Source organism: Marmota flaviventris, chromosome 9 (assembly GCF_047511675.1).
Source record: "Marmota flaviventris isolate mMarFla1 chromosome 9, mMarFla1.hap1, whole genome shotgun sequence".
Classification (NCBI taxonomy): Eukaryota; Metazoa; Chordata; class Mammalia; order Rodentia; family Sciuridae; genus Marmota; species Marmota flaviventris.
In genome coordinates this window covers 237,732-262,596 of record NC_092506.1, presented here as the reverse complement: position 1 = coordinate 262,596, position 24,865 = coordinate 237,732, and the positions used below count along the sequence as shown (strand labels likewise).

General features: G+C 59.4%; 3 protein-coding genes across 8 annotated transcripts; 1 reads left to right on the top strand and 2 right to left on the bottom strand.

Annotated features, from left to right (window-relative positions):
- The first annotated feature begins 86 nt into the window (after nt 1-86).
- On the top strand, nt 87-6,005 carry Ifitm5 (interferon induced transmembrane protein 5). The gene is made up of 2 exons (XM_071615874.1): nt 87-4,766; nt 5,469-6,005. Exons 1-2 carry the CDS (start codon nt 4,575-4,577, stop codon nt 5,679-5,681), a joined length of 405 nt encoding a protein of 134 aa, XP_071471975.1. The 5' UTR covers nt 87-4,574; the 3' UTR covers nt 5,682-6,005.
- Nucleotides 6,006-7,953: 1,948 nt separating this feature from the next.
- On the bottom strand, nt 7,954-13,687 carry Pgghg (protein-glucosylgalactosylhydroxylysine glucosidase). 6 transcript variants are annotated; one of them, XM_071615870.1, is made up of 14 exons: nt 13,593-13,687; nt 12,918-13,199; nt 12,341-12,551; nt 11,825-12,260; nt 11,001-11,120; nt 10,676-10,807; nt 10,435-10,546; nt 10,271-10,343; nt 10,047-10,183; nt 9,818-9,951; nt 9,627-9,722; nt 9,352-9,449; nt 9,075-9,286; nt 7,954-8,998 (listed from the first exon to the last, which is right to left on the bottom strand). In XM_071615870.1, the coding sequence occupies exons 2-14, from the start codon at nt 13,174-13,176 to the stop codon at nt 8,898-8,900; spliced, it is 2,121 nt and encodes a 706-aa protein (XP_071471971.1). In that variant the 5' UTR covers nt 13,177-13,199; nt 13,593-13,687; the 3' UTR covers nt 7,954-8,897. The 6 variants fall into 6 exon arrangements, 5 of the variants coding, with proteins under 5 accessions (XP_071471971.1, XP_071471969.1, XP_071471968.1 ...); XM_071615868.1 differs by adding an exon at nt 13,400-13,453 and having other exon boundaries at nt 10,435-10,807; nt 13,593-13,653; XM_071615867.1 differs by having other exon boundaries at nt 10,435-10,807.
- A 1,186-nt stretch (nt 13,688-14,873) lies between these two features.
- Nlrp6 (NLR family pyrin domain containing 6) lies at nt 14,874-20,980 on the bottom strand. Its single transcript, XM_027953624.3, has 8 exons — nt 20,952-20,980; nt 20,049-20,329; nt 19,795-19,833; nt 17,894-19,604; nt 17,046-17,138; nt 16,184-16,354; nt 15,943-16,110; nt 14,874-15,530 (listed from the first exon to the last, which is right to left on the bottom strand). The coding sequence occupies exons 1-8, from the start codon at nt 20,978-20,980 to the stop codon at nt 15,392-15,394; spliced, it is 2,631 nt and encodes an 876-aa protein (XP_027809425.3). The 3' UTR covers nt 14,874-15,391.
- Nucleotides 20,981-24,865: the final 3,885 nt, after the last annotated feature.

Genomic DNA, 24,865 nt, shown 5'->3' with positions numbered 1-24,865 from the left:
TCCCGAGTACTTTCGGTTTCCCAGAAGTTTCCTCTTCCTGCCTGTTGTGAGCTGGTGATTTGCAGAGTGTTGAGGGGTGGAACTAAATCCTGAGGATCAAATTTCTCTAGGGCAGAGTGGGAGGAAGGACCAGGTGGGCGGTGCTTTCTGTCCAGGAACCCAAATCAGTACCTCTCAGCTGATCCCTCCTGTTCGGGCTGTGGGGGTCCTGGGGTCTTTTCCCAGGCCTGGGAGACTCCACAGTCTGGTCAACAGCAGCAGGAGCTCAAGGTCCACATTGAGGGCTGGGCCAGTCCCATAGGGTCCCTCTACTCCCAGCTCCCTAAGGGTGTTCTGGAAGCCCACAGCCCACGGTTGACACAGCAGTAAAGGTCAGGCCGTCAATGGAGACAATCCATGCTGGGGGTCGAGAGTGTGGGGACTGGTTATCAAAGGCAGAACAAAGGTGCACCTAGTACACCAGAAGAAATAGAAGACATTGATTAATAAAGGAGAAGAGTTCTGAAGACTACAAAAAAGGCAAGTCCACCCTGTCTCGTGGACACTCAGCTCTGGGGAGCCTTCTTTTTGGAGAAGTCTGTCTCCATCACTTTCTTAGATGAAACTTGCTTGCTCTGCTTGCCTTGTCTCTTGTCTGGTGTTCAGTCTTTGACTGTGGGGAACAAGGACCCCATCTCCACCAGACCTGCATCACTGTCCTGGGCCTCCTGTGCTGAAGCCTCTGATGAAGGTGAGTCTGGGGAGACTCGAGCCCTGCCGTGCCTCCTGCCCTGGGTGCCTTCCATGCCAGGGCATGTGGCTGGGGCAGAGGGGCTCAGTGCATTTGCCAGCTGCTTCCCAGCACAGAGCCACATTCCCTTGTATGCATCTCAGGTGTGGAGCTGGCCACTGGGTGACCTTGGTCATGCAGGATGAGCCCAGTGCCCCTGCTCAGGGATGGTGAGGTCCATCTGTGGTCAGGGCTACAGCTCCAGGTCAGCCTGAAGGGTCAGGTGTTCCTGCTGCCTGCCCCTGAGGGGCCGAGTTGTGGCCTAGGCCCCTGTGTGCCGCTTCTGGCTTGAACCCTGACAGCGTTCGCCTCTCTGAGGGGAAACCCTGACAGCCAGGCCCTGTCCAGGCTGCCCCTGGGCTGTCCCTAAGGATGAAGTTGAAAGAGGTGGCAGCAGCTCAGCCTCCCGGGGGGCCTTGGGTAAGAGGTGAGGTGCAGAATGACCCCAAGGGCACAGAGGAGAGTAGTGATAGGACTGCACCCACTAGGTCCCCGTTTGATTGGCAGCTCACCCAGTGCCCTCTCCTTGAATCTGTCTCAGGTTCAGTCCCCACAGTGGCTGTGTGCACCCTGGGCCCATGACATTGCTGAGGTCAGCATCCCTACTCTGGGCGCTCACCCAGTCTGGCCCAGGGAAGTTATTTCTGAGAATGAAACGTCTCCTGAATCCCACACTCTATGGCCACTTCCAGGCAGCCCTCCTCAGGACCTGGGGCCCCATCCACCTCCTTCTCCTGTGGGCCGTGGTGAGCTGCTAGGACTTTGCCATGTCTGGGGCTCCAGGTACCGTGGACCCTGTCTCCCCTGCATCCAGCTCTGCCCATGGGGAGGCTGCCCTGCCAGGGTCCTCAAGCTGCCCTGACTGGGCTAGAGAGAGGCCCCTACCCTATGCACCTGCCCCTCACAGGAGCTGCCCCATCAAGAGGAGGCTGAGCTCTGCTCTCTCCATCATCTGGTCCCAAATGCAGCCTCTGCTGCCCCAGGGGTGAGCAGAGGGACCCGCGCTGGGAAGCAGTGCAGGAAGAGCCTCCTGCTCCACTTCCGCCCCTGCCTGTCGTGCTGCCCTTTGGGCATTCTGGCCAGCTGCTTCTAACACAGCTGTGTTTGTGGTGAGCAGTTCTGTTGAGACAGCCAAGGCTCTTCATGGGGACAAAGGGAAGACACCCTCCTGTTCTGACTCCTCCCTGGTGGCCCTGGAAAGGTCCCACCCTCACCCACACTTTGTCAGATACCAAAGGTGCCTGGTTTACCCGCCTCACACTGCACAGGGCGTCCTCAGAGCCAGGTGCCTCACTGGCTCCTCCTTCCCGCAGGTCAAGACACCTGGGTTAAAGGGCCTACACCAGCTGAGGTCCGCCTGCGTCATGCCTCCCTAATCCACCCCAGCAGCCATTGAGCAGCTGCTTCCTGGGCTCCAGGAGTGGGCCTGGACTTCCCTGTGGAGCTGGGGCTTCCTGCCCAGGCAGAGGCCCAGCCAAGGCTCAGCTGTGAATTTGTGCTCATGCAACTCCATCTCGTCTCCATCGTCACTGAGTCACAGTTCCCAGTCTGCATCACTGCCACCCTTGGTGTCTATCATTAGAGATGATAGGAAAAGGTGTCGAGGTAGGACCCAGGGCAATGCTCCCCCAGGGTCAGACCCTGAGCCTTCACTCAACTTCAGACACAGCCTCGCGACTAGGAGGGCAGAGTCCCCAGGACAAAAGACAGTGCCATGCGATGGCTGTGGACACACCCTTACGCCCGAGTCCTTCCCACAGACCATGTGGATATTGCTTGGGCAATGGACCCAAGGACAGGGGACTCCAGAGGTGCTGGGCACAGTGGACATATAGGAGCAGGTGAGGGTCTCGACACCCAGAGTGTCAACATGACTCCTTGTCCACTGGGTGCTGGGGCACCAAGGGGTCAGCAGGGTCCAGATCCAAAGTCCACTCACAGTGGGCTTCAGGCCACAGACCCTTCCAGCAGGCACTTTCCATTCCTCAAATGTATGACTGGAACAGGAGCAACAGAGGTTGGCAGAAGCCACGCTGGGTGGGTGGCCTGCTGTGCAGGAGTCGGCAGAGTGTGATCAGCCAGGTGAAAGGGCCCGGGTGCTCCCCTCTAGCTACCCCCAGCCAGAGAATACTCACCCGGGTAGAGCCATGAACAGAGCCTCCTGGGTCAGGCACTGGCCATCTGCCCTCCGCTCCTTTGCCAGTCTGGTCCTGCAGGAGAGAAGGCTCTGGTGGAGGAGCGTGGACTGCTGCAGACCCGCCCCAGGGAGCCCAGGAATAGCAGAAAGCCAGGTGGGGCAGTCTCGGATCTGGGTGTGCGGGCGCTGGACGTGGTGGGCTTTTCATGAGTTCTGTGCGTGCACATCCACTTCTGCTGCCATTGTTGGTGACACTTGAAGTCTTTCCTTCCCAGGTCACATCCAGCTTCTAATGTGTGGCCAACACAGAGTGATCTCCTGGACTCCCTACTCTGGACGTCTCTAATGGTTTTCCCTGGCCCAGAGCTCCTCTGTGGTTACCTTGGGTCCTTGCTGGGCCTAGTGGCCACTCTTCCTCCGTTCTTTCCCTCCTTCCACAGGGCTCGGATCTTCCCTGATAAACGTCCTACCCAGCACTTCCCCGGAATTTGCATTTCACAGGATGTGGATGGGAAGGACGTCCCAGTTTCTTGCTGGTCAGTGTTGTGGTCATGGGCGTGAGGGGGAGCCTTTGCTGTGCTCTAGGCAGGTGAGGGAGGGGTATTTCAACAGGACAACTATGGGCACTGGGGGCTCTAGCTCAGCAGCAGGGAGCCCCAGGAGGAGGCCTGGGCATCTTGGTCTCGGGGGGTCCCCGTGGGGGTGTGGGCCCTAGGGTTTGGCAGGAGTAAGCTTTTGGCCTAAGCCTCTGGTTGGGCTTTGGGAAGGCAGGGCAGCGCAGGTGTCGGGGGAATTCAGAGCAGGCAGGGGCAACATGGTCCCTCAGCTGAGCGGCACTGGGCCCTGTGAGCTTGGAGCTGGAGAAAAGTCCCTCCTGGCACTACATGTGGGCCGCTGGCCAAGAGGCATCTACAGCCTGAGGCTGGGGAGCCATCTCAAGAGGAGGACAGCAGGAGGAAGCCCTGAGCCCCCAAGGGACCACCCCACCCACTAGCGTTTCAGGACAGCGGAGGACCTGCCTGCCTAGGAGGTCGAGGATGGCCCAGGGGCATGTCTACGCCAACCCCTTGGAAGGCCAGGTGGCTCCTGGCAGTCCGGGCAGCACTGCTGGGGTGTGGCCAGTCCCAGATGGCTGCCTCATGGTCCCTCTCCCCTGGAGCTTTCTCCTCAGACTTCCCTCTCTGACCGGTGCATCTGGCCCCCACCCCACCCGCCTCACACAGCAGTGGGAGGCTGAGTCCTGGGGCATGAGGGCTGGCTGTCAGCAGTTCTGGTCGGGAGGAGGAGGCTTTGTCCAAGCCTGGAGGGCTCTGCCTCTTGCCTGTGACTGAGGCATCATGGCCACCCACAGTCCTGAGTTGGACCTGGAAGGCAGTGGGCAGCCACTGCCTCTCAGCCGTCTGACTTGGGGTCTTCCTGGGGTGGGTGGCCAGGACATGGGGGGGGCTCTGGTCGGTGGTCTGACAGTGGTCTTTCTGGGTCCCCAGGGTGAGGGTGGGGACACTGGGGCAGGAGGACCCGCCTTGCTCCCAGGCTCCAGGCTGTAATTTGTGCTATATTTAGCAAGCAGAGCTGGTGGGCAGGGAGGCAGGCCGCAGGGCTATAAGCAGACTTGGTGCCCACCCTGGAAGTGCAAGTCCCAGCAAGGAAGAGACGGCGCTGGAACCCATGGACACGTCCTACCCCCGTGAGGGCCCCCGGGCCTCCACTCCCCGCAAGGTTGACGGTGCTGCCCACACAGCCCTGGTGCTGGGACCGCCAAGCCCCCCGCCTCGCGACCACTTGATCTGGTCAGCCTTCAGCACACTCTACCTGAACCTGTGCTGCCTCGGCTTCCTGGCGCTGGTGCACTCCATCAAGGTGGGCGGAAGAGGTGGCGGGAGGGGCTGGGGGCTTCAGGGAGACTCAGGGTTGTGAGGAGGGGCTGGGGGCTGTGCGGAGAGTTCAGGGTCTGCCAGAGTGGCTGGGGGCTCGAAGGGGGCAGCTTGTGAAGGGGGCTGTGTTAGTGTGGCCACAGTTTCTCTCCAAGGTGAGAGAACCTCTGCTTCTCCACTCAGGGGGTGCTATCTATAGCAAAGCCCTGCTCCTAAAGGTGGAGACCGTCCCTTGATGATGACAGCGTCCATGGGGCCACCTGCAGAGTTCCCTTTCCCCAGAGGGGGACTCTCATCTGCTGTGGCTCTTTAGTGAGACCCGTGGCTTCCGTTCCTATGTGGGTTTGTGGTCTCAGCTCCCCAGAGGACTCCCTGCCTGCAGAGGGATCTTGGGAGCTGATGCTGACCTGCGATGGCCACTGGGTCCATATCTTGGACACAAGGAGCCAGGCGCCCCTTGCAGCACCCATTGGGCTGGGTGGCCATCATGACCCAAGGCCCACCAAGTGTCAAGCAGTGTGTCAAGCTGGGGACCATGGAGGAAGTGGGTCTAGCCCAGAGAGTGTCCCCTCAGGCCACACCCCTCCACCTCGATCCTGGGTCCGGTGCAGACCCTCCAGGTGCTCTGGGTGCATCTGTGGCCAGGCCCCCAGGCAGGTGTTGATCTGGCCCTTCGGCTGCCCTGCAGGCCCGAGACCAGAAGGTGGCTGGGGATCTGGAGGCAGCACGGCGATACGGCTCCAGAGCCAAGTGTTACAACATCCTGGCTGCGATGTGGACGCTGGTGCCTCCGCTGCTGCTGCTGGGGCTGGTGGTGACTGGTGCCCTGCACCTCTCCCGCTTGGCCAAGGACTCTGCGGCCTTCTTCAGCACCAAGTTCGAAGACACAGACTATGACTGACAGGCTGGGTCCTGTCCTATCCTGTCCCCGGACCCCAACCCTTGAAGGCCTTGAGCTGGATGCTGGCTCTCATAGGGCCTTGAGCTGTGCCGTCCCCTGACCCTGGAGGCCCCTGGCGGCCCCTGGCCCAACCTGGCTACCCAGTGCTGACCATTCAGACCCCAGGGACCTGGCCCTAACCCTGAGGGCCCCTAACTCCTACCTCTGACCCTTCCCTCTTACTCAGCAGGCTCCACCTCCATCACAATTAAAAGTGCCAGGTCCCTGACATGCCTCCAGGGCCTCCTTCCTGGCTTCAGTGTGGGGGGGTGCTGCGGGGGTGGCTGCTGTGGGGACTCCCCCAGGCCCACCCTGCTCTGCTCAGCTGTTCCCCACTGTCCCCCTTCACTGTGCCCCAGGGTGGCCTGTGGCGACGGGGTGGAGGCGCCCGAGTGTTTCAGCCTGAAGTCGGGGACACAGGCCTCTGATCCCAGCTGCCTGTGGTTTGGTGGCTGGTGTTCCGAACGGGCCCCGCCCGGCTGTGTGCTGCCCCTCCTGGTCTGTGTGTGCCTTCAAATCCCAGTGGTTTCAGCATGGTGGCGGTCTCCCTCCCTCCTGGTCCCCCATCTTCCTGGGTGCAGCTGGACACTGTTTCCACCATCCACGCATGTACACAAGTGCAGGCAAGGCCCCTGGCTCCCCCTCCGTCCCTCTCTCCTCCACCCAGCTGTGCAGAAGCAGTCATGGGGATGTAGATGTGGGAAACCCCGTCGGAGCCCCTGTGCTGGGTACATGTTCCTGTACTACCTCACCTCCCTATGTACCACATGGCACCCCAACACCCCCACACAGCAAAACTGGCAGGGCCCAGCACCTGGGGACACACACCCAAACACACATGAGGCTGAGGCTGGGGTGCGGCCCCAGCACGTCACTGGGGTCTGAGCCAGAAGGACGCTCAGGGGTTTGAAGACTCCACTCGGGCTCCCTCCCCAGGAAGACCCCTTTGCCTGCCAGCTCTTCCAGGGATAGAGGCAGGGGTCTCTTGTCTATTGCTCTACTTGGAGACCCCACACAGTCCCCAACCTGTGACATGCCTGAGACCCTTGCTGAAGATAGGGTGTGTGGCCCTGTGCTGGGACCTGGGGGTGGAGACGCACAGGCCCATGTTGGGCCCTGGAGAAAGTCCCACCGTGAATTAGGGTCAAGGGAAGTGTGAGACCTCTGCTTGAACTGGAATAGAGACAATATGCTGACCCTAAGCCCTGGGTTTGGTTCAAGTAGGGGTCAGCCTATGCTGGACGAAGAGGCTGGGGGCAGGCATCAACCTCTGTGTGGCTGGGAACATATCCCTAAAGGTGGGATATTTTACCAGTCCCCACGATCTCGTCAACAATGAGGAGGTTGTCTAGTCGGTGACCAGCCACTGAGGACGTGTGGCCAAGTCACTTGGGGAAGTGTTACCAGCGCCCTCTCTCCCCAGGCTCATCTTGGCAGGTTGATGGATGCTGGCCAGGCCTGTGGGCACACATACTCTCACCCCATGGGCCCATCACATGCACAGAGGTGACTGTATAAAATCACGCTCAGACATAGCAAGTACCAGGCCACAAAATCCTATGGGTTCAGGGCCACCTGCCACCCCATTGTGATGTCTTTGCCCAATCCTGACTTTGAGGCTGCAAAAAATGAATGTCCACTCCCATTAGGACAATCCCTGGCCCACAGCAGAGAGAAGGGGCCCACGGTCCTCAGCAGATCTGCCTTGTCACCCAGCCATAGTGTTTATAGGGCCTTTAGTGAAAAGCCTGTAGGCACCCTTGGCTTCAAGCCATGCACTGGCCTGCATGTGGTCTGCAACTTGACCCTCAGCCCCTGCCCACCTTGGCTCTGAGCTCCAGCAAGCATGCTGCTGGCTCACTGTGTCCTGGAGGCCTGGTGTCCAGGGATCCCTGCCTCTGCACTCCACACTTTCTGTTGGGGTGGCCGTGAGAACCCTCCTTTCAAATCTCCTGGGTGTGGAGGCAGCTGGCTAAGGCCACGAGTGTCCCAGCCTGAGGGGCTGAGGACGGGAGACAGGAGACAGGCCCTGGGATTCCCACATCTAGGGCTGCCTGAAGCCCAGGAGGGCTCTGCCTGGTGTCTGCTGGGTGAAGAGACTGACTCTCAACTGCGACCAGGGGGCAGTGGCAGGACACAGCAAGGAGTGGAGGCAGGCGCGATGGGACCACCCGGCTCCCAAGCTGCTGCACTTGCCCGCAGGTGAGGTGGAAACTCGACATCACACAGCCCCTTTCAGAAGAAGGTATAGGCCTTTATAGGAGCAAAGCTCTGCCCAGCACTGAGTGGACTCTGCAGGTTGTCTGGTGCCGGGTCTGGACCTCACCAGTGTCTCAGCTCCAGATGCCTTCTCAGCTGGTTCTAGGGAAGTCGCTGTGAGCCACCCCAGGCTTGAGGATGTGGGAGCTGCTGCCAGGCAGAATCTCTGTCTTTGAACAGCCCGCCTGTCACAGCCTGGCCTGGGATCAAGGCCTGGAACCCAAGCACATTTGAGTCTAGTCCCTCTGGTGGCCAGTGGGGAGTTGAGGGTCTTGCTCTGGCACCCCAGTCCTATCCTCCAGCAATGGCACCCCCTTCCCTTCTCATAGGCCGTGGGGTTGAGGACGGGCTGCCCACCCCACCCCACAGTGCCAGAGGCCATCTGACATGGAGTCAAGAGGAGTCAGTGATGACACCCGTGCGCCCCTGGTCCAGCCCTGCCTGACCACAGCTGCACTGAGGGGAAAGCTCAATTCTGGTAAAGCGGTAGCCGACAGTCCTGGGCAACTGCGCCGGGGTGGAGCCCCTTCCTCCTCACCCTCACCCTGCCAGTAACTCCCCTCACGGCCCCGTGACCAGAGTCTAGGTGGGTGTGAGTGTGGACACTCAGGCCCTGGCTGCAGGGGCCCTGGAAAGTGCCTGGGGAGCAAGGTGGGGCACTGAGAGACGGGGTGCCAGGTCAGATGAGGTGTGGAAAACTGGCTGCCCGTGGAGTCGAGGCTGGGGAGGGGCTCAAGCCAGGCAGACCGCCTGGGACTGGGGGAGAGCTGGGCGAGGAGCAGGGGCAGTGATGAAAAGCGGGGTTCAGGAGACATTTCTGAAGCCAGCAGCCCTGGCCATTCAGGGGCAGGGTTCCGGGGGAGGGCCTGGGGGCTGAGGGCTGCAGGATGTCCCAGGCTCTGTAGCAGAGGTCTGTCTTCAAAGCTTCTCCTGGGAAATTCTTGGAGTCACAGCTTCAGGCAGCTCTGGGAGCGACCTTTGTATGCGGCCAGCTGAGTGGGGAAAGGAGGCCTTGTGTCCTGCAGGGAGAGAGGGGCGCCCTGTAGGTACACACTGGCATCCCGGTCTCATCACTCAGACCTCTCCTCTACCTACCTGGCAGCAGAGGCAGCCGCACCTGTGATGGCCAGAGCTCAGCCTCCAACAGAGGGGCCCAGGGCCCAGCCTGGGCCGTGACCTCAACTGTCATGGAGTCCTCGGAGACGATAAAGTTGAGCTTGTTCCCCTGGTAGGAGATGCCAGAGACACACACTCCGGAGACCCCCGCTGGACACAGGGGGTCAAAGGTCATGCCTGCCCGGGTGACCCTGCAGGGAGAGCTGTGTGAGAAGGGAGGGGCAGGGGGCCACCCTCGGTGCCACCCGGCACTCACCTGAGGCCTGTGGTTCCGAAGAGTACCGCCTGCAGGAAGCCCCCCATGCCTGTCAGGAAGTTCACTGCACCCGACCCGTCGGCATTCTCCGTCCACACCTGGAGGTCACGGGCCGTCAGTGCCAGGGACCCCAGGACACTGCACCTCCTGGGGCTGCCATCCCAAGGTCAGGCAGGAACTGCCAGGGCAATGATTCCTCTGTGACCATACCTCCCCCCATGGACACTGGCAGCAGAGTGGTCAGTAAGAGGGCCCTGGACTGGAGCCAGGCTGACCTTGAAGGGCTCAGTGACATTGGTCAAACTCCTGTCCAGAAGCCTTCGTGCCCTCAATGGGTCCTTCAACTCCATCCAGCCCACCGCAAACATGCTCTGGGGTCAGAGTTCAGAGTTCAGTGGGGTGAAACCCAGCTTATGGAGAGAAAGACCGAGGCTGGTAAGGTGGGGCCACTCCCCAGGCTTCTCACCCAGGTCATGGCTGGGCCCTGGGGGGATGTCACAGCCTCGTACATCTCCAGGTTCTTCCTGCGGACGTCAGGACTCAGGGGGAAGGGGACCGGGTACCCCAGGAGCACGACATCAGCCTGCTTCACTTCCTCTCCTGGGGAAGATGCTGCTGTTGAGGGCACATCAGGGTGGATGCACGGGTCTTCGGCCAGGCAGAAGGGCCCTTGGCAGAAGTCAGGGTCCACTCACCAGGCTCATACCCATCAAATTCAGGGTGGAAGTTCCGCTCCGGGTCAAAGGGCACCTTGATCTTATCAGCCACCACCAGCCACTGGTTGGGGACAGGCAGACCCAGGTCCTCGGCCAGACCAGCTGCAAAGTGCAGACTGTAGAGAGAGGACAAGCTGCAGCCTCACTGCTTCTGGCTGGCCCTGCTTGCTGGGCTGGGGCTGGGGCACGGTCTCGAGGCTGACCTGGTCTGGACCAGGACGTTGGTGTAGGTGGAGTTGTTGACTCCTGAATGGAACTCATCAGGGGGCATGACTCCTGGGCACACAGGTCCGGACAGTGCTCGGCACAGGCTGCCTGCCCCCCAGCAGTCCCTCCTCCTGACCATTTCTCCCAGGGATCACCTCACCTCTCAGGTGGTACTGCTTCTCCCTGGAGCTCCACTCTACACGGCTGCACCAGAACTCAGCGACAGCACTGACCACATCCCAGCCACCAGCCTCCCGGAAAAGCTGCAGATCCTGGGGGCCAAGGGTCCTATGTGTGCTGAGTGCCCACCGATCCAGGGCCCAGAAAGGAAGGCCTGGCTCCCAGATGCTCTCTGTGACAGCAGGCCTAGGGTGGCAGGGCTGGGGGATGGAACACCTCACCTGGGTGGTGTCGTAGTACAGCTGGAAGGCCAACAGGACCGCCCCGTTGATGTGGATCTCCTGAGCCCCATAAATGTCCTCAGGGCAGACCTCCAGGCCAGAGCCTGCGCTCTCCCAAGCAAACTTGGCTCCCTGTGGGGGAGAGGGCAGACGCTACCCAACCGTAGCCTTTACCCCATGGGACCTTGTGGAAGGGCAAAAAGAGGAGGAGGTGGGGGCTCTGGAGCCACTGCACGTTCCTCCGTGGGCCAGGAGGCTCTTGCCCAGTTCTTTGTGTGTGTGGACCCTACGGTGGCCCCACGGGGTGGTGCCCAGGCTCCCTCACCTGGTAGCCCAGGTTCCGCGCGTTTTCCAGGGCCCCACTCAGTGTCCTGATGCGGTACTCCAGGATGGCCCTGGCAGCCTCTGGGTGGAACATCAGGATACTTGGGAACATCCAGAGGTCCTGAGGACAGTCCTTGTGCTGGAGCTAGAAGGGCTTACACCTTCTCCTCCCCTCCTTCCACATCCTGCCCTGGCTGGGCAATTGCTGCACCCTCTCTGCCTCCTTCCGCGTTCTTCCTGATGACCATCCAGATCCACCAGCCCCTCCCCAGCCTTCCACTTCCCCTCCCTGGCCAGCAGGTGAGTTCCCAGGCCCGAATCTAGGCACAGGCCCCCACAGGAGGAGCCTGCTCTGACCTCAGCCTCCCTGGCCTCGCCCATAAAACAGGAGTCAGGGCTGACTTGGGAGGCACATGAGGAAGCACTCTCCGCGCCTCCTGGCCCGGTGCCAATCAGCCTCCTCACGCCCGCACCCTCAGCTTATTCTGACCCCACCCCTTGCTCTTCTCCACCTGGGGTCTTCCCAGAATGGGCCTCTGTGTCACTCCCTGATTAAATGTCCCTGGTTTCCTCGCCCTCAGGTAAACTCTCGGCCCTGTGCCCCACTGCTCCTCCCATCTAGTGGGGCCCCTGCTGCAAGTACCACAGGCGCTGCCATGTGCATCTTCTGGTGCTCCTGCTTGGCTCGCTCTCCAACGGATCCCTGCACTGCCGAGATAGCACCTCCTCAGGAAGCCCTCCCCTCGGCACAGCCCTGTGCTGGCCCATCCCAACCCCGATCCCCGTGCCGCCCTTAGTGTGGTGGTGGTGTGGGATGACGTGTACCTGATCCCAGAAGACGTGGCCCCAGTAGCACTCCTCCTGGCTCCCATTGGAGAGGCCCCCGGGGCTGAGGCCATGACAGACATACCCTAAAGCCCCGGGTTGGGGCAGGGCACTGAGCAGGTAGTAGAGGGAGCCACGAAGGGCCTGGCGCAGGGGCAGTGGTCCTACCACATCCAGGCCACAGCCTGCCCACAGCTGGGCCCAGGACTGGGCATGGGCTGGGTATAGAGAGCCTCTGGCCTGCAGCTGCAGGGCCTCCTGGAGGTAGGCCTGGGCCTCTGCCTGGCTGCTGCCCACGACAGTCAGGAAGTCCCAGGTCCTGTTCTTCTCGTGTTCCCCAAGGGTCAATGTCAGGGGCACTGGTGTCCACAGCATGTGCACCTCCTGTCGTGGCCCCCCAGGTTGTTCAGGGGTGAGTGTGTGGCCGTACAGGTACCTGCAAGAGGGCAGCCACCTCAGGGGTGGCTCCCTCTTTAGGTTACCCTGCTGGGACTTGGGACAGAGCCCCCTCCTCACCGGAATCCCTGGACGTCGGGCCCCAGATGCAAGTCCAGGTCTGGGCTTTCTAGGGAGAAGGATGAACGCAGCAGCACCGTGACAGGCGAGCTCCCTGCATCCAAGCGGGCAATAGACACGCTGAAGGCCAGAATGTGGGGCAGCGTGCGGTGGGCATAGATGCGCTGGCAGGCCTGGAAGCTGGAGCTCCCCAGGGTGTGCAGAAAGGAGCCTGGGGAGGGTGAGAAGCTTCAGTCACTGGGGAAGCAGGGCCCCCCCAGGCAGGCTGCAAAGCTGTGGCCTCCCAGTGCCTTGGGCCATACAGCACTGGGGCCTCCCTGGGCTGGCAGTGGTGTCCCTCAGGTTTCTGGTGGCTTCTCCCCACAGTGAGGGTGAATGCGTCCTCCAGGCCCCGCTGTACAGGACCCAGGCTCTGCCCAGGACCCCAGGAGGCCCACCCAGAGGGAGGGAAAGGGGAGAACCCAAGACGGGGTCTCTCGTGGCCTCTTCTCCTTAAAGACTGCCTACTGAAAGTGAGGTGAAGCTGGAGGGAGCTGTGCTCCACAGTGGCTGAGAGGGAGCCAGACAGTGCAGCTACCTGTGTTGGTGTCCAGGGCAAAGGTCTCCTCCATCTGCTTTTCTGTCTCTGCAGGGGCCTCCAGTTTGACGTTGAGGGGGCTGGGCAGAACTGCTCGGTGTGTGCCACCCCCAGCCCCATTGTACAAGCCACTCACATGCAGTGTGTCATGATACACACGTGTGCCCAGGTATGCATTGGTCACAGTGGCCAAGAGCCGGGGATCAGTGGGCAGAGACTGGGCAGTAAATGTGGTCGGGTCTTCCCAGGCATCCTCCATGGAAGGCTCACTTAGGGGGTGACCTGGCGAAGGGGGTCAAGAGGCCGTGACTGGGTGGGCTCCCTCTTCAGACTGTAAAGTCCTCCTCAGGACGTGGCCGACGCCCTAGATGTGGTGGGATCTAAGGGCCACCCAGGAAAACACCGCACCACGGACCTCCAGGGACTCAATTCAGTCTCTAAACTTGCCCCTCAAACTCGGGCTTTGGAGCCCAGATTCTAACCTTGGCGGGTCTCCGGTCTGCTGCTCAAGCCGCCCCTTCCTGAGTTCGGAAGCCCTGACGTGGAACGAGGAAGCTCAGCCCAGGGGCAAGCCCCCCTGGGAGGGGAGGGCGGAAGGGGCCGGGCCGGGACGCAGCGGGTGGTGCGGGAGGAGCGGGAGCTGGGGAGGGCGCGCGGGGGGACCCTGAGACTTACCGCGGCTCTTGCTCAGCCCCGATCTGCGATCTGCGTCCCTCGGTTCCCCTGGGTCCGGCTGCCCCGGGCCTGCCTGGGGGAGGCGAGCCTCACCACTGACACGTGACCAGGAAGGCCTGCTGCCCGGCCCGAGCCGCCCACGGGGCGGGGCCCGAGGCGCAGAGGGCTCGGGCCTGGGGGCCCCCTCTCCCCTGGGCGGCGAGGCTGTGTCTTCAGGACCTGTTGTGGTCCCGTTGGTCGTGGCTGTGGCCAACCAGAGACCTGAGTGAGGAGTCCTTTGACCCCCAAGATGCCGGTCCGCAACGGTGGATTTAGGGGACCTCTGTGGGCTCTGGAGGTGGTTTCTTCCCCTTCTCCAGATCTCTCCCTCTCCACGGTGCCCCGAGCTCGGAGACCGCATCCTCCAGCTCTCTCAGCTTGTGGCACAGTTGGTCTCCCTCTTTCCACCTGCCCACTGATGGCTCTGGGCACGTCCCTGGGCCTGTGGGTCCTCTGGTTCAGGCTCCCTGGCCTGACATACATATCTGTGTCTGTCCACCCTGCCCAGGTTCAGTGGGTCCTGAAACCTGCAACAGAAGCTCACTGAGTTGCCCAGGCTAGGGAGGAGGAATCCAGGATGTGGGGCCAGGGGCATGTTCCAGGCCTGTCCAGGACCAGGCAAGGGCCTGCGTCTGTGTGGGATTCACTTGCCTGTCCAGGGTCTCTCTGCTCACAAGAGTTGCTCAGAGCCTGAGGGTCTCAAACTTGCCTCAGCTTTCTGAGTTGCTGGCATGACCGGCCTGCGCGCCCCTGTGCCTGGCTCACACTTGTGTTTGCTGTACCATGTTTGTGAATCATCTGTGAGTCCACTGAATTGTGCATTCACACACCACGTTTTTACCGGGTCTTGTTCTTGTATAGCATACTTATTTATTGTCTGTCTTTCTGCCTAGAATAGCAGTTCCCAGGGGACAGGGGTTCTGTCTGCTTTGTGGCATGAAGGAATGGATTCCTAAAGTGATCATGGAGGGAATTTCCCCTGGGAAGTGAAGGGGCTGGTTCCAGGGTGCCCTCCATTTGGATGGAGTCTCAAGAGCTGGCAGAGCCCAGCTGTGCTGAGCAGAAAAGACTCAGAGTTTCTTGGCACGTCCATTTGTTGGCACTGGCTGGCAAGGTCAGGTCTTGCCTCCAGGCTTTCTGAGCCTCTTTCCTCTGAGGCCTAAACCCTGTCCTCCCAGGCAGGCGAGTTGGAGGAAAGACCCTACTGGGGCCCTGGTGAAAAGTAGCAGAAACCAGTGGAAGTGAATCTGAAGGAGAGTTTATTACCAGTGATGGTGCTGTTGCGGCTCCCACCTGAGCCAGACATTGGCTATCTCCACCCGCCCTGGTCTCCCCTTCCATAGATCTCAGGCAGCTAGTGGACGCCTCTGGGCTCAGGCTACACTACCTCAAGGATGGCCTCAGTCCTCCCAAATTCCCAGGGGCCCCACCACCTTCTGCCTACAGGGCCAGAGTGGGGGCTCAGACTCCACTTCAGGTGGAGGCCAGGTCAGAGAAAGGGTCACTCTATCAACCACTAGGTGCTCAATTCACAGGGGCTTCATCGGTATTACTATTTCAGGGGCTTTTGCAGTGGCAGTGGCTGTAGGGTGAGGTATAGATCCCAGGCCTGACCAGGAGCAGACCCCTGTCCAGGGCCTCTCTGCTCAGAAAAGTTGCCCAGAGTCTGAAGGCAGCATCCTCCTGCCTTGGGGACTAGGACTACCTCTCCACGGGGGCTCTGACCACAGTGCCTTCTACCCCGCTCTGGCTTCAGGGCCTCAGAGGACACTGTTGAATCCCCTGGGAGGCTCCGGGTGGCTGTCCAGCTCTGAGTGTATGATGACCAGATCTGGCTTTGCTGTCTTCACGGCCTTCAGCTCCTGCTGGGCCAGCTCACTCAGCTCCACAGAGGCCAGACTGCAGCCGCATGCAGAGGACAGAGGGTATGGGTCAGCTGAGGGAGAGAACTCCAGGGCTGGGGGACAAGACGGGCACAGTAGGAGTGGGTGACGAAGGGGCTGCTGGTCTAGGCTGTGCCCCAGGCCCAAGTGACCGAGGCTGTCTCTCAGGGCCTTTGTCCTTCAGGGGAGTCCAAGGGTGTTGGGATCACTGACCACAGGATGTGCATATTTGGTCAGTATAGTGATCAGGGCCAGGGTGGGGGCCAGGGCTTCAGGGGTGGGTTCTAGGCTGGGCTCCCAGATCTGTGTCTGAGCCTGGTCACTTGGGAGGTATCTGGAGAGGCTCCTCTTGAGGGTCAGGGAGTCCCAGCATCCACCCTTCCTGGGGTTACCGGCGGCGTCCCCACACTTTGTCCACCTGAATCTACCTGAGCGTCTGTAGGCTGCATGATGGGTGCTGCAGGACTGCACACATGTAGGTCACTGTGGGGTCAGACAGCTGGCAGCCACTGAGGTCCAGGGTGGTCAGGGCAGGGCTCTGCCGGAGCATGCCTACCAGGTACTGGAGTGCTCCCGGGAGGCCAGACAGCTGCACCCTGAGAGGAGGGCTGGCTCAGGAGCTGCTGGGGGAGGGTCCCATCCCTCTGTCTCTCCCAGGCCAAGCCTCACCTGAGTGTCCGCACCCGGCACTGGGGCCAAGCCAGGCCTTCACTCAGCATACGCAGGCCTGCCTCACTGAGCCTGTTGTGGAGGAGGCCTAGGTCCGTCAGGGCTGGTGCCACCTTTAGGGCCTCAGAGAGGTCTCGGCAGACGACATCGGGGAGTTTGCAGTAGGACAGCCTGTGGTCAAGAAGCTTGTGGGTCTGTGGGCCAGCCCCCGGCCACTTCTCTACATCAACTGCACAAACCAAGGTGGGCCAGACCCCACCAGCTGGGCCAAATGTGGGCATCCTTCTGGTTCCTTATATGTATTTCCAGATTGCTGTACCCGGCCCCCCACCCACTGGACTACTTGGCCATGTCGCCACTGATTCGTGGGCCTCTGGTCATTTCACCATCTGGTGCGTGGGCATTCCTGATGGACAGGAATTGAACAGCTATCTCATTCTCAGTACTGTTCATGCCTCACGAAGTCTCACATCAACCCTCCAAGGTAGAGGACGCTGGTTGCATTTCACAGAGAGGAAGCATAAGCCCAGACAGACTGGCTTGTCCAAGGGCACACAGAGGCCAGGATTCACGGGCAGCCTGACCTCAGAGGGGGCACCTGATGCCTTCCTCTAGAGGGGTGGCCCAGGAGTCACCAATGGCACCTAGCAGCCTCCTTGGAAAAAAAAAAAAAAAAAAAAACCCTGCCATCCTCCCACCCCCAGGTGCTGAGCCCCCTCTTTTTCCGCCAGCACCACACCTTTCCCACTAGCACCTCACTCTCTGATGGGGTGGGCCCCTGTCAGCTTTCTCCCCCCCCCCCATACTCCTGTCTCTGGAGGGCATCCTGCCCCCTGGGAGGGGCTGGGGCATGGTTACTCACGTCAGGCTGCTTAGGCCGCACTGTTGGTCAGTCATGGCCTCACAAAGTGGACGCAGTGGGGAACCCAGGAGTTGTTTTGTGGAGGCTCGAGAACTGCAAGAAGAGAGGAAGTTGAGGCTGCTGCACTGCTTCAGCGCCTCCTAGACAGGGCCCTTTCTTCTCTGTAGTCCTCAGGCCTTGGTGCTTCCTCTGCCATCCCCTCGTGTTGAGCTAGGACCCCTCTACCCTTTAATTCACTGAACTAGAGTGAAACCCAGGAGGGGATCTGCAGGTCCCTAGGGCCAGCCCTGCCCATGTCCTGACATTCATCCTCTGAAAGATGCTGAACACCCAGGACAGGTGATGAGTGGAGCTAAGTTCAAAGTAACTCTTGCACAAGCTTTGTCACAGAGGAGCTGGAAGTCTGGTGTAAGAAGCAGGCATGGGGAATGTCATGGTAGAGAGTGGTCGTCAGGGCACTTCTGGGGCCAGTGGAATCCCAGGCCAGCTGAAGCAGCCAGGGCAGGCTTTCAGGATAGGCAGCAAGCAAAGTGTTGAGGGGAGGGACAGCAGGTGCACGGCTCAGGGTGCCAAGGGCATGGTGGACTCTAGAACTCTAGCTAGAGCTGGGTGGTGGTGTGCTGGAACATGGTGAGGACACCTAGTGAAGAAGAGGGGCACGGGGCCGCTGCCTTGCAAGGGGGTGAACAAAAGCAGCCCTGAGGTCCTCCCTGCCTCTGGGGGAACAGGCCTCAGGTTTGGACATGCTTCCTCAGTCCAGATGGGCCTAGGTGCACGGGCCTTCACTGCACCCAAGCTTCATGCCTACCAGGGCCTGCCAAAGGCGCAGCCCTAGCCTGGAGACTCACCCCTGCAGCCGCTTCACCAGGCTCTTCTTCTTTTTCTTCTCTTGTGCAGCCGCCAGTCCAATGTTAACCAGCCGCAGTGCCTGTCCAGACGGGCAGCATCGCACACAGTAGCTCAGAACCTCCAGATCCATGCGACTCAGTCGCACTCGCTCCAGTGCCAGCTCTGGGAGGCTGCTAAGGGCCTGCCGCACAAAAGCATCCTCCTGTGTCTCATACAGGCAGTACAACAGCTCTAGGGGGATGTTGGGCTCCTCTATCTCCTCCTCTAGTTCCTCTGTGTCCTCCGTCCCCTCTGATGCAGTCCTGGGGCAGCCCTGTCCCTGCACCCACCGCAGGGCATCCTCCTTCACACGCTCTGGAACCACACAACCAAAGTGATGCTCGATGTCTCGGATCCGCTCTGTGCTCAGCAGCCCGAAGAGGAAGCGGGTGGTGAGCGCCAGGTGTCCACTTAGCTCCGTGTCTGTGCGCAGGAGTGACCCCACGCTACCCGTCGGTGCCCCAGGAGCCCCCTCCTCCTGAAGCATGTAGGACAGTGCTGCGAAGAACTCCTGGAAACTCTGGTCAATGAATCGGAAGATGACCTCTGTCTGCAGCACGCCTGGCATCTCCTTCTTGCAGAGAAATAGTGTCTGCACTTTGGAGCCGCGAAGCTCCAGTTTCTCCAGGTCTTTTTCGGTGAACTGCGCCTTACGCCGCAGGACGCCCTCACGGGCCAGCAGGCACAGCTTGCGCAGCTCTCTCTGCACCCAGGAACCGTCGGCACCAGTGGAGCTCAGCACGCTGGCGATGAAGAGAAGGTACACTGAAGTGGTGGTCTTGGAGGTGCGCGACAGGTCCTGGCCCAAATCCAACTGCTGGCGCAGCACGGTGCACACGATCCAACACACGAAGGGCACGAAACACAAGCCGAACAGCGTCTCATTCTCTTTCACGAAGCGATAGGCACGCTCGGCCCTCCACTCATCCTGGAAGAACTTGTAGAAGTACTTCTTCTTGTCCTTATCGGAGAAACCTCGCACCTCTGCGCACTGTGCTGAACACAGGCGGCCCTGCAGCCTCCCAGGGGCGGCCGTGCGCGTGGTCACCAGCAGGCGGGCCGAGGGCAGCAGCGCTTTGCTCAGCAGCCCGCCCAGCACCCGTGTACCGCTAGTGGCCTCAAAGGGGTCGGTGCAGGGCGCGGCCTCGGCGGTCCCGGTTGCCGGCAGCTCGTCTGCGCCATCTAGTATGAAGAGCAGCCGCTGAGGCTGCGCTAGCATCTGTCGCACGGGTGCGCCCCGATCGGGGCACTGGTCCAGGATCAGGTCAGCCAAGCTGCGTGTGCCCGACAGCTCCAGCAGCTCGTGGCATGGCATGAAGAAGGCGAAATCCACTTGGCCTTGGTACAACTTGCCCGCCGCCCAGTCATACAGGATTTTCTTGGCCGCCATGGTCTTGCCAATGCCCGCCGGGCCCTGCAGTACCACGGTCAGCGGCCGCTGGCCTTCCTGGTCCCGCTGGAACAGTCGGTTGAACGTGTGTGTGTCCGAGCGCCGTGCGCGCTCCGGCTCTGGCTCCTCCGCCAGCCCCAGCGGTGCCTCCTCCAGGGCGGCGGTCTCGGGCGCGATGAGTAGCTTCGTGAAGCGCTTGTTGATCTTCACCGAGCGGGCGTTCCTCTCCTTCACTTTGGCGTGTTGCCTCAGCACGTGCTCGCGGTATTTCTTCTTGTACTCTGGGGAAGCGACAGGGAGCGGGCCGAGAATGGGCTGGCTTTCCGGCACCCTGGGGCCGGTGCCCTCCCTGCCACTCAGGCCTCGGTTTCCTCTAGCGCGTCCTGGCGCCTTCCCGCGCCAGCCTTCCTAGGGCCAGCAGTGGCAGCGGGACTTGGTGCTCTGAGCCTGTGCCTCCCACAAAAGACCTACCGGCCACGGAGAGCAGCGCCGAGGAGCTGGGGCCGAGCCCTGAAACGGAAACCTGAAGTGAGACTGCGCCGCCCGCCGTGTGCGGGACGCAATCGGGGGTCGAGGTCTCCCTCGAGAGCATCCAGGATCTGAGTCATAGGATTTGCAAATTTGTGGGTAAAGCGCCAGGGTTCTATAGGGGAAGCTGGAAGGAAGGCAGCGGGCGGCAAAGACCCTGAACCAGGGACCCTGGGGAACCCCCAACCAGAGCTCACGCTGCTGCCGCTGCGCCTTGAGCCGGGCTGCCACGTCGCGCACGTCGGCTCTCTTCAGGGTCTTGCGGGCCACATCCAGCGCTGGCTCTGGCCCATAAAAATGGGTCAGCTGCTCCGCTAGGTCCATAGCGTCCGCACGCTCCAGTCTCCCCCAAGGGATGCTGCGCCCGTCCATGGGCGCATCCCGCAGCTTGTGGCGGAAGCGCTTCAGCTGCTCCTGGCTCAGGTCCTCCAGCGCGGCCAGGAGCAGCTCGCGGGCCGCCGCAGCGCGGGGCTCCAAGCTGGAGGCGAGCAGGATTTATGTGTGTTGCCAGGTGACCTCTGCCACACACACAGGGAGTTCTGGGTGTCCACAGTGGGCAGGGGCCCTACCCAGGGGATCTGGGCTAACGCATTGTAGAGATCCACAGGGGCAGAGGGAGAGCTCCAGACCACCTCTGCCGCCAAGCAAGGCCTGTGCTCCGACCTCCTCACTGGTGACGAGGACTCACGTACCGGCCTTCCTGCTCCATACCCCTCCCCCCCACTTCTTGCTTTCTCCCTTCCACACACCCTGCCAGGCCGGGTGAAAGGCCAAATGAGGTGTGTACCTGGGCTGTCCTCTGTCCTTTCTCTCCCTCTCTGCAGAGCCAGGGGAGGACTGGCCTCAGCAGCAGCTGTCACCTGTTCTCAGATTGTGTCCCTGCATTTCTACTTGGCTCACTGCACACACACACTCTGGGCTCTTACAGCAGGGCTAGCCTGATTCCTGGGTGGGGAGCAGACCCTGTAGCCCTCTGTGGCAAGGTAGGCTCTAGAACTCTGAGCCTGGCGTGGTGGAGAAAGGGCTGGGACAAGGGAGTCAGCATAGTGAGGCCCTAGAGGGACCTCTCTCTGGAGACCCTTCTGGGATCCAGCACTCACCTGGAGCAGGAGGTCCCTGCCTCATCCATGGCGGCTTGTCTCTGGATCTAGCACTCAGAGGCGGAGTCAAGGACCAGAGAGATGACCCCTACCCAGGGAGAGCTCAAGCCAAGTCCTGGGGGTGGGAAGCTGTTCTGCGCTGTCCATTCCCCAGGTCTGGGCATCTCCGGTGCTCAGTAGGCACTGAGGTGTCCATCTGATCTGCAGCAAAGCTCCTACATGTAGGCTCTGTGGCACAGGCTGTACTGTCACCCTTTAAGTGCTGTTCTTGGTGACCTTTGATTCCCACTGCTCTTCTGTTCTTTTAGCATTCCTTGCATGGGGTGTGGCATCCAGCCATAGCAGTGAGCAGCTGCTTACAGAAGCAGACCATCTGCATGGAAGAGGTGGCCAGCTCAGAACCAGTCCTCCAGCTCAGGCTGGAGATGGTCAATTCTGCAGGCGGGGTGAAGAGGGGCATCCAGGCAGAGGGAACATGATAGTGAGGGAGGGCTGTGCTGGGGGACCTTGGGGAAGGGCCCATTCTCTCCTGGGCATGAGGCAGCGTGCCACGGGGTGGGCTCTGCAGCTTCCCACTGTCCTGAGTGGGCTGATGAGAGGTTTGGACATGAGTAGTCCTTGTGACCTCTGGGACCACCAGCGACCCCACTGCCTGCGTGGAATGGGTGTGTGGGGGGTGTAAGAAGTGAGTGCATGTTTGTGTTAATGTGTCTGTGGTGGGTTACACAATGCTCCTCAAACAATCCCTGGGACATATGAGTGTCCCCTTATATCCTAAAGGGACCTTGTAGATGGGACTAAATTCAGGATCTGAGAGGGGAGTATATCTTTGGTTATCCAAATGGGCTCCAAGTGTCATCTTAGTGTCATAAGATGTATGCAGAGGGTATCATCTCAGTGTCATAGGATTTGGCACAGAGGTGCTTTGGGACAGAGAACAGGAGCTAGCTCTGAAGATGGAGGAAGGGGCCAGGAACCAAGGGTTCCGGGAGCACCACTCTGGAAGCTGGAGATGTCCATGGGTCTCCTCTCTGGAGCCTCAGAAGAAGCACTGTAGAGCCAACACCTGGCTCTCAGCCCAGTGAAACTGATTTTGGACTTTGACCTGTAGAACCAAGAGAAGAAGTGCGTGTCATTTTGAGCACTAAGTTTCATGGTTTGTTACCGCAGCTGCAGGAAGTGAATTCAGACTCTGCATGGCCCTGTGTGAGAAGAGCCTTCTGCTGTGGCCACGCACCTGGCCACAGGTCGTGCTCAACCTTGCTTCCCTCTGGAGCCCTGCTAGCTACCCTTGGGGAAGGAGAGCCAGAGCCTGGGAGTGGACAGTTTGCCCCAGCACTGCCCGAGGTCCCACCCCACCTGCCCCTTGGACTTCTTCCCCAAGGCCCTGCCCGTTTTTTCAATCCCAGGGGCTTCCCTGTGTCTGGGAGGGTCCCTGGTGGTAGAATACTCACAGGATGTCCACAGGTTCAGAGGACGTGGCCTGGAGGGACAGAGAGGGAGTTGACAGCACACATTCTGGGGTGGGCTGTGCTTTGTGAAGGGCTTTCACGACCACGAACCAATCACTTGTCTCAGGGCCCTGAGTCCCCATGGGCTGGTGTGTTCAGGTACATGGCAGGCAAGCCCTCACTTCAGGAGCCAGCTGGGCAGCAGGCAGCAAGGAAGAAGAAGGTCTCCTTTGTGCCAGGGTTTGGTATGAGCCCTCGGCAGACATGGTGTGAGATGCCAGGCTTGCCTTAGGATCTGTGTCCTGGCCTTGGCAGAGGGAGCGACCTCCATGAGTACTTGGGCTCAGGGAGGTGCTGTCCATTTGGGATTCCAGCCCCCTTGGTAGGCTGAGCCCTGACTAGCTCCTCTGACAGCCTGGGATTTTGCAGAGGGAACATCACAAGACAAAGCAACAGCCTCCTGGCCTGACTGGGGAGAGTCTGGGGCCCCACACAGCATGGCAGGCAGCACAGGGCCCCTAGGGAGTGGCCTACTCCTGGATACCCCTGTGCCCTTGCTGGCCCCTCGTGGAGCTGACTCTGAGTCCAGGACCCTCACCCTCCTCCAGAGGCCGACTCGGCCCACATAAGCATGGCTGTGCAGCTCTTCATGCACATTCAGTTTTCTGTGTCAGTTCTGGAAAGTCAGTTATCCTTAATGGCTTCTTTCCCTTCATTGTCTAAGACAAAGTGCAGAACCAAACCTGGGATCTGGTCCTGGATGTACGCCCAACAGCAGCAACCTTGGGTGGTTGAAGTTGTAAAAAAGGCCTGACTCCCTGAGGGAAAGACACAGTCTTTACACTAGACACCCTGAACAGGCTTGTGTCTGTTGAAGAAACTGGATCCAGGACTAAAGACCTTCCAGATCTCATAGCATTAGGCTCAGGTGGTTGTGGTGGTGAATTTTTCTAAACAGTTAAAGAGATAACATTGTCCATAATAACTTTGAAGTAGGAGCAGGGGAGACACTTCCTAATTTATTCCATGAAGCCATCAATGACCGAACACCAAAATCAGGCAGAGCTATCATAAATCCATTCAGACCAGTATCTCCCAAATACAGATGCAAAAACCCTCAACAAAACATGGGCAAGTCAGATCCAGCCTGTGAGAAATGCATCCCACATCAGAACCAGGGGAAATTTGCTCCAGGCATCTGGAGACATCAAAAAATCAATTAATAGAGTCCATCACACCAGAAGGCTGAGGTCCAGGAGACAAGGTCACACCAGGAGAGGCAGGAAAAGCTTCCACAAAACCCTACAGCCATTTGTGATTTGAGAAAATGCTTGGTGAGCTGGATCAGAGTGGAACTTCCTCAGGAACACCTCCAGCTGAGATTGGATGCAGGAGGGGTGAGAAGACTGGGAACAGGACAGGGATGTGCCCTCCACCCTGCTGCATTGTGCGGGAGGTTGCAGCCTATGCAGGAGGACCAGACAGGAAATAAAGCGGACACTGGGAAGGAAGAAATAAACTGTCTCAGTTTGCATATGACACGATTTTCTCTATGGAAAATTTCAAAGAACAAAAAGCAGGACATAGATTAATGTGCAAGCCACTTGCTCTCCTAGGCACTAGTAACCCCTGGATCTGAACTTTCAAACATGACATCATATATGTTAGCACCCAAAAGAGAAATACATAGGTATAAGTCTAACAAAATAGGTACAAGATCTGTATGAGATAAGCTAAAACCTGACAGAGAAATCTGAGGTCCAAATAAAGAGACACTGTGTAGTGGGTAGGAAGACTCAACATTATTACGATGTCAGTTCTTCCCAAATTGATCTATGGATTCTTTAATGAAATCAAAATAAAAATACCAACAAGTTATTTGTGGGTATAAAACCACTGATTCTCAAGTTTATGGAAATCTGAACACTCAGAACAACATGACCCTGAAGGGGAATAGGTGCTGCCTGGTGTTCTTTGTACCTAGGGCAAAGGGCCTGCAGCATGCGGTGTGGCTGGGAAGAGTCTGGACAGAAGACCAGGGACAGAATAGAGAGCCCAGGAACAGGCACACTTGATGAGGAGCAGAGCGACTCCATGGGAAAGGACTTCCCAGCAAACACTGCTGGACACGGACCTCACACGCACACAGTCAGATCAATGTTGGTCAAAGAACTGATATTAAATGCGAAGGGGTAAAACTGTTAGAAGGTAATGTTAGAAAATCGAGAAGACCTTAGGTAGGGCAATGACTTTTTCATGCAGCACAAAATCATGGTGCATGAAAGAAAAAGTATGTTTAATGCTTGTTAAGATCCAAGGCTTGTGCTCTGCAGAGACACTGTCAAGAGGATACAAAGGTGAGTTGAACACTGGGAGGGAACATCTGCAAAACACCCCCCTGATAGAAAGACTCTTGTCCAAAATAGAAACATGCAGGACTCAACAGTATGATAGCGAATGACT

Bases quoted from the DNA above. Each gene is read 5' to 3' on its own strand.
- Ifitm5 (XM_071615874.1), top strand. From the start codon at position 4,575: ATGGACACGTCCTACCCCCGTGAGGGCCCCCGGGCCTCCACTCCCCGC. The intron at 4,767-5,468 runs GTGGGCGGAAGA...GCTGCCCTGCAG, and splicing joins CGCTGGTGCACTCCATCAAG to GCCCGAGACCAGAAGGTGGC.
- Pgghg (XM_071615867.1), bottom strand. From the start codon at position 13,176: ATGGAGGATGCCTGGGAAGACCCGACCACATTTACTGCCCAGTCTCTG. The intron at 10,344-10,434 runs GTGAGGTGATCC...CTGTGTGCCCAG, and splicing joins GAAGCAGTACCACCTGAGAG to GAGTCATGCCCCCTGATGAG. The intron at 9,723-9,817 runs GTGAGAAGCCTG...CTCTGACCCCAG, and splicing joins AGGGCCCAGCCATGACCTGG to AGCATGTTTGCGGTGGGCTG.
- Nlrp6 (XM_027953624.3), bottom strand. From the start codon at position 20,980: ATGGATGAGGCAGGGACCTCCTGCTCCAG. The intron at 20,330-20,951 runs GTGAGTGCTGGA...GCTCGCCTCCAG, and splicing joins GCAGGGACCTCCTGCTCCAG to CTTGGAGCCCCGCGCTGCGG. The intron at 16,355-17,045 runs GTGAGTAACCAT...TCTTGACCACAG, and splicing joins TGCGGCCTAAGCAGCCTGAC to GCTGTCCTACTGCAAACTCC.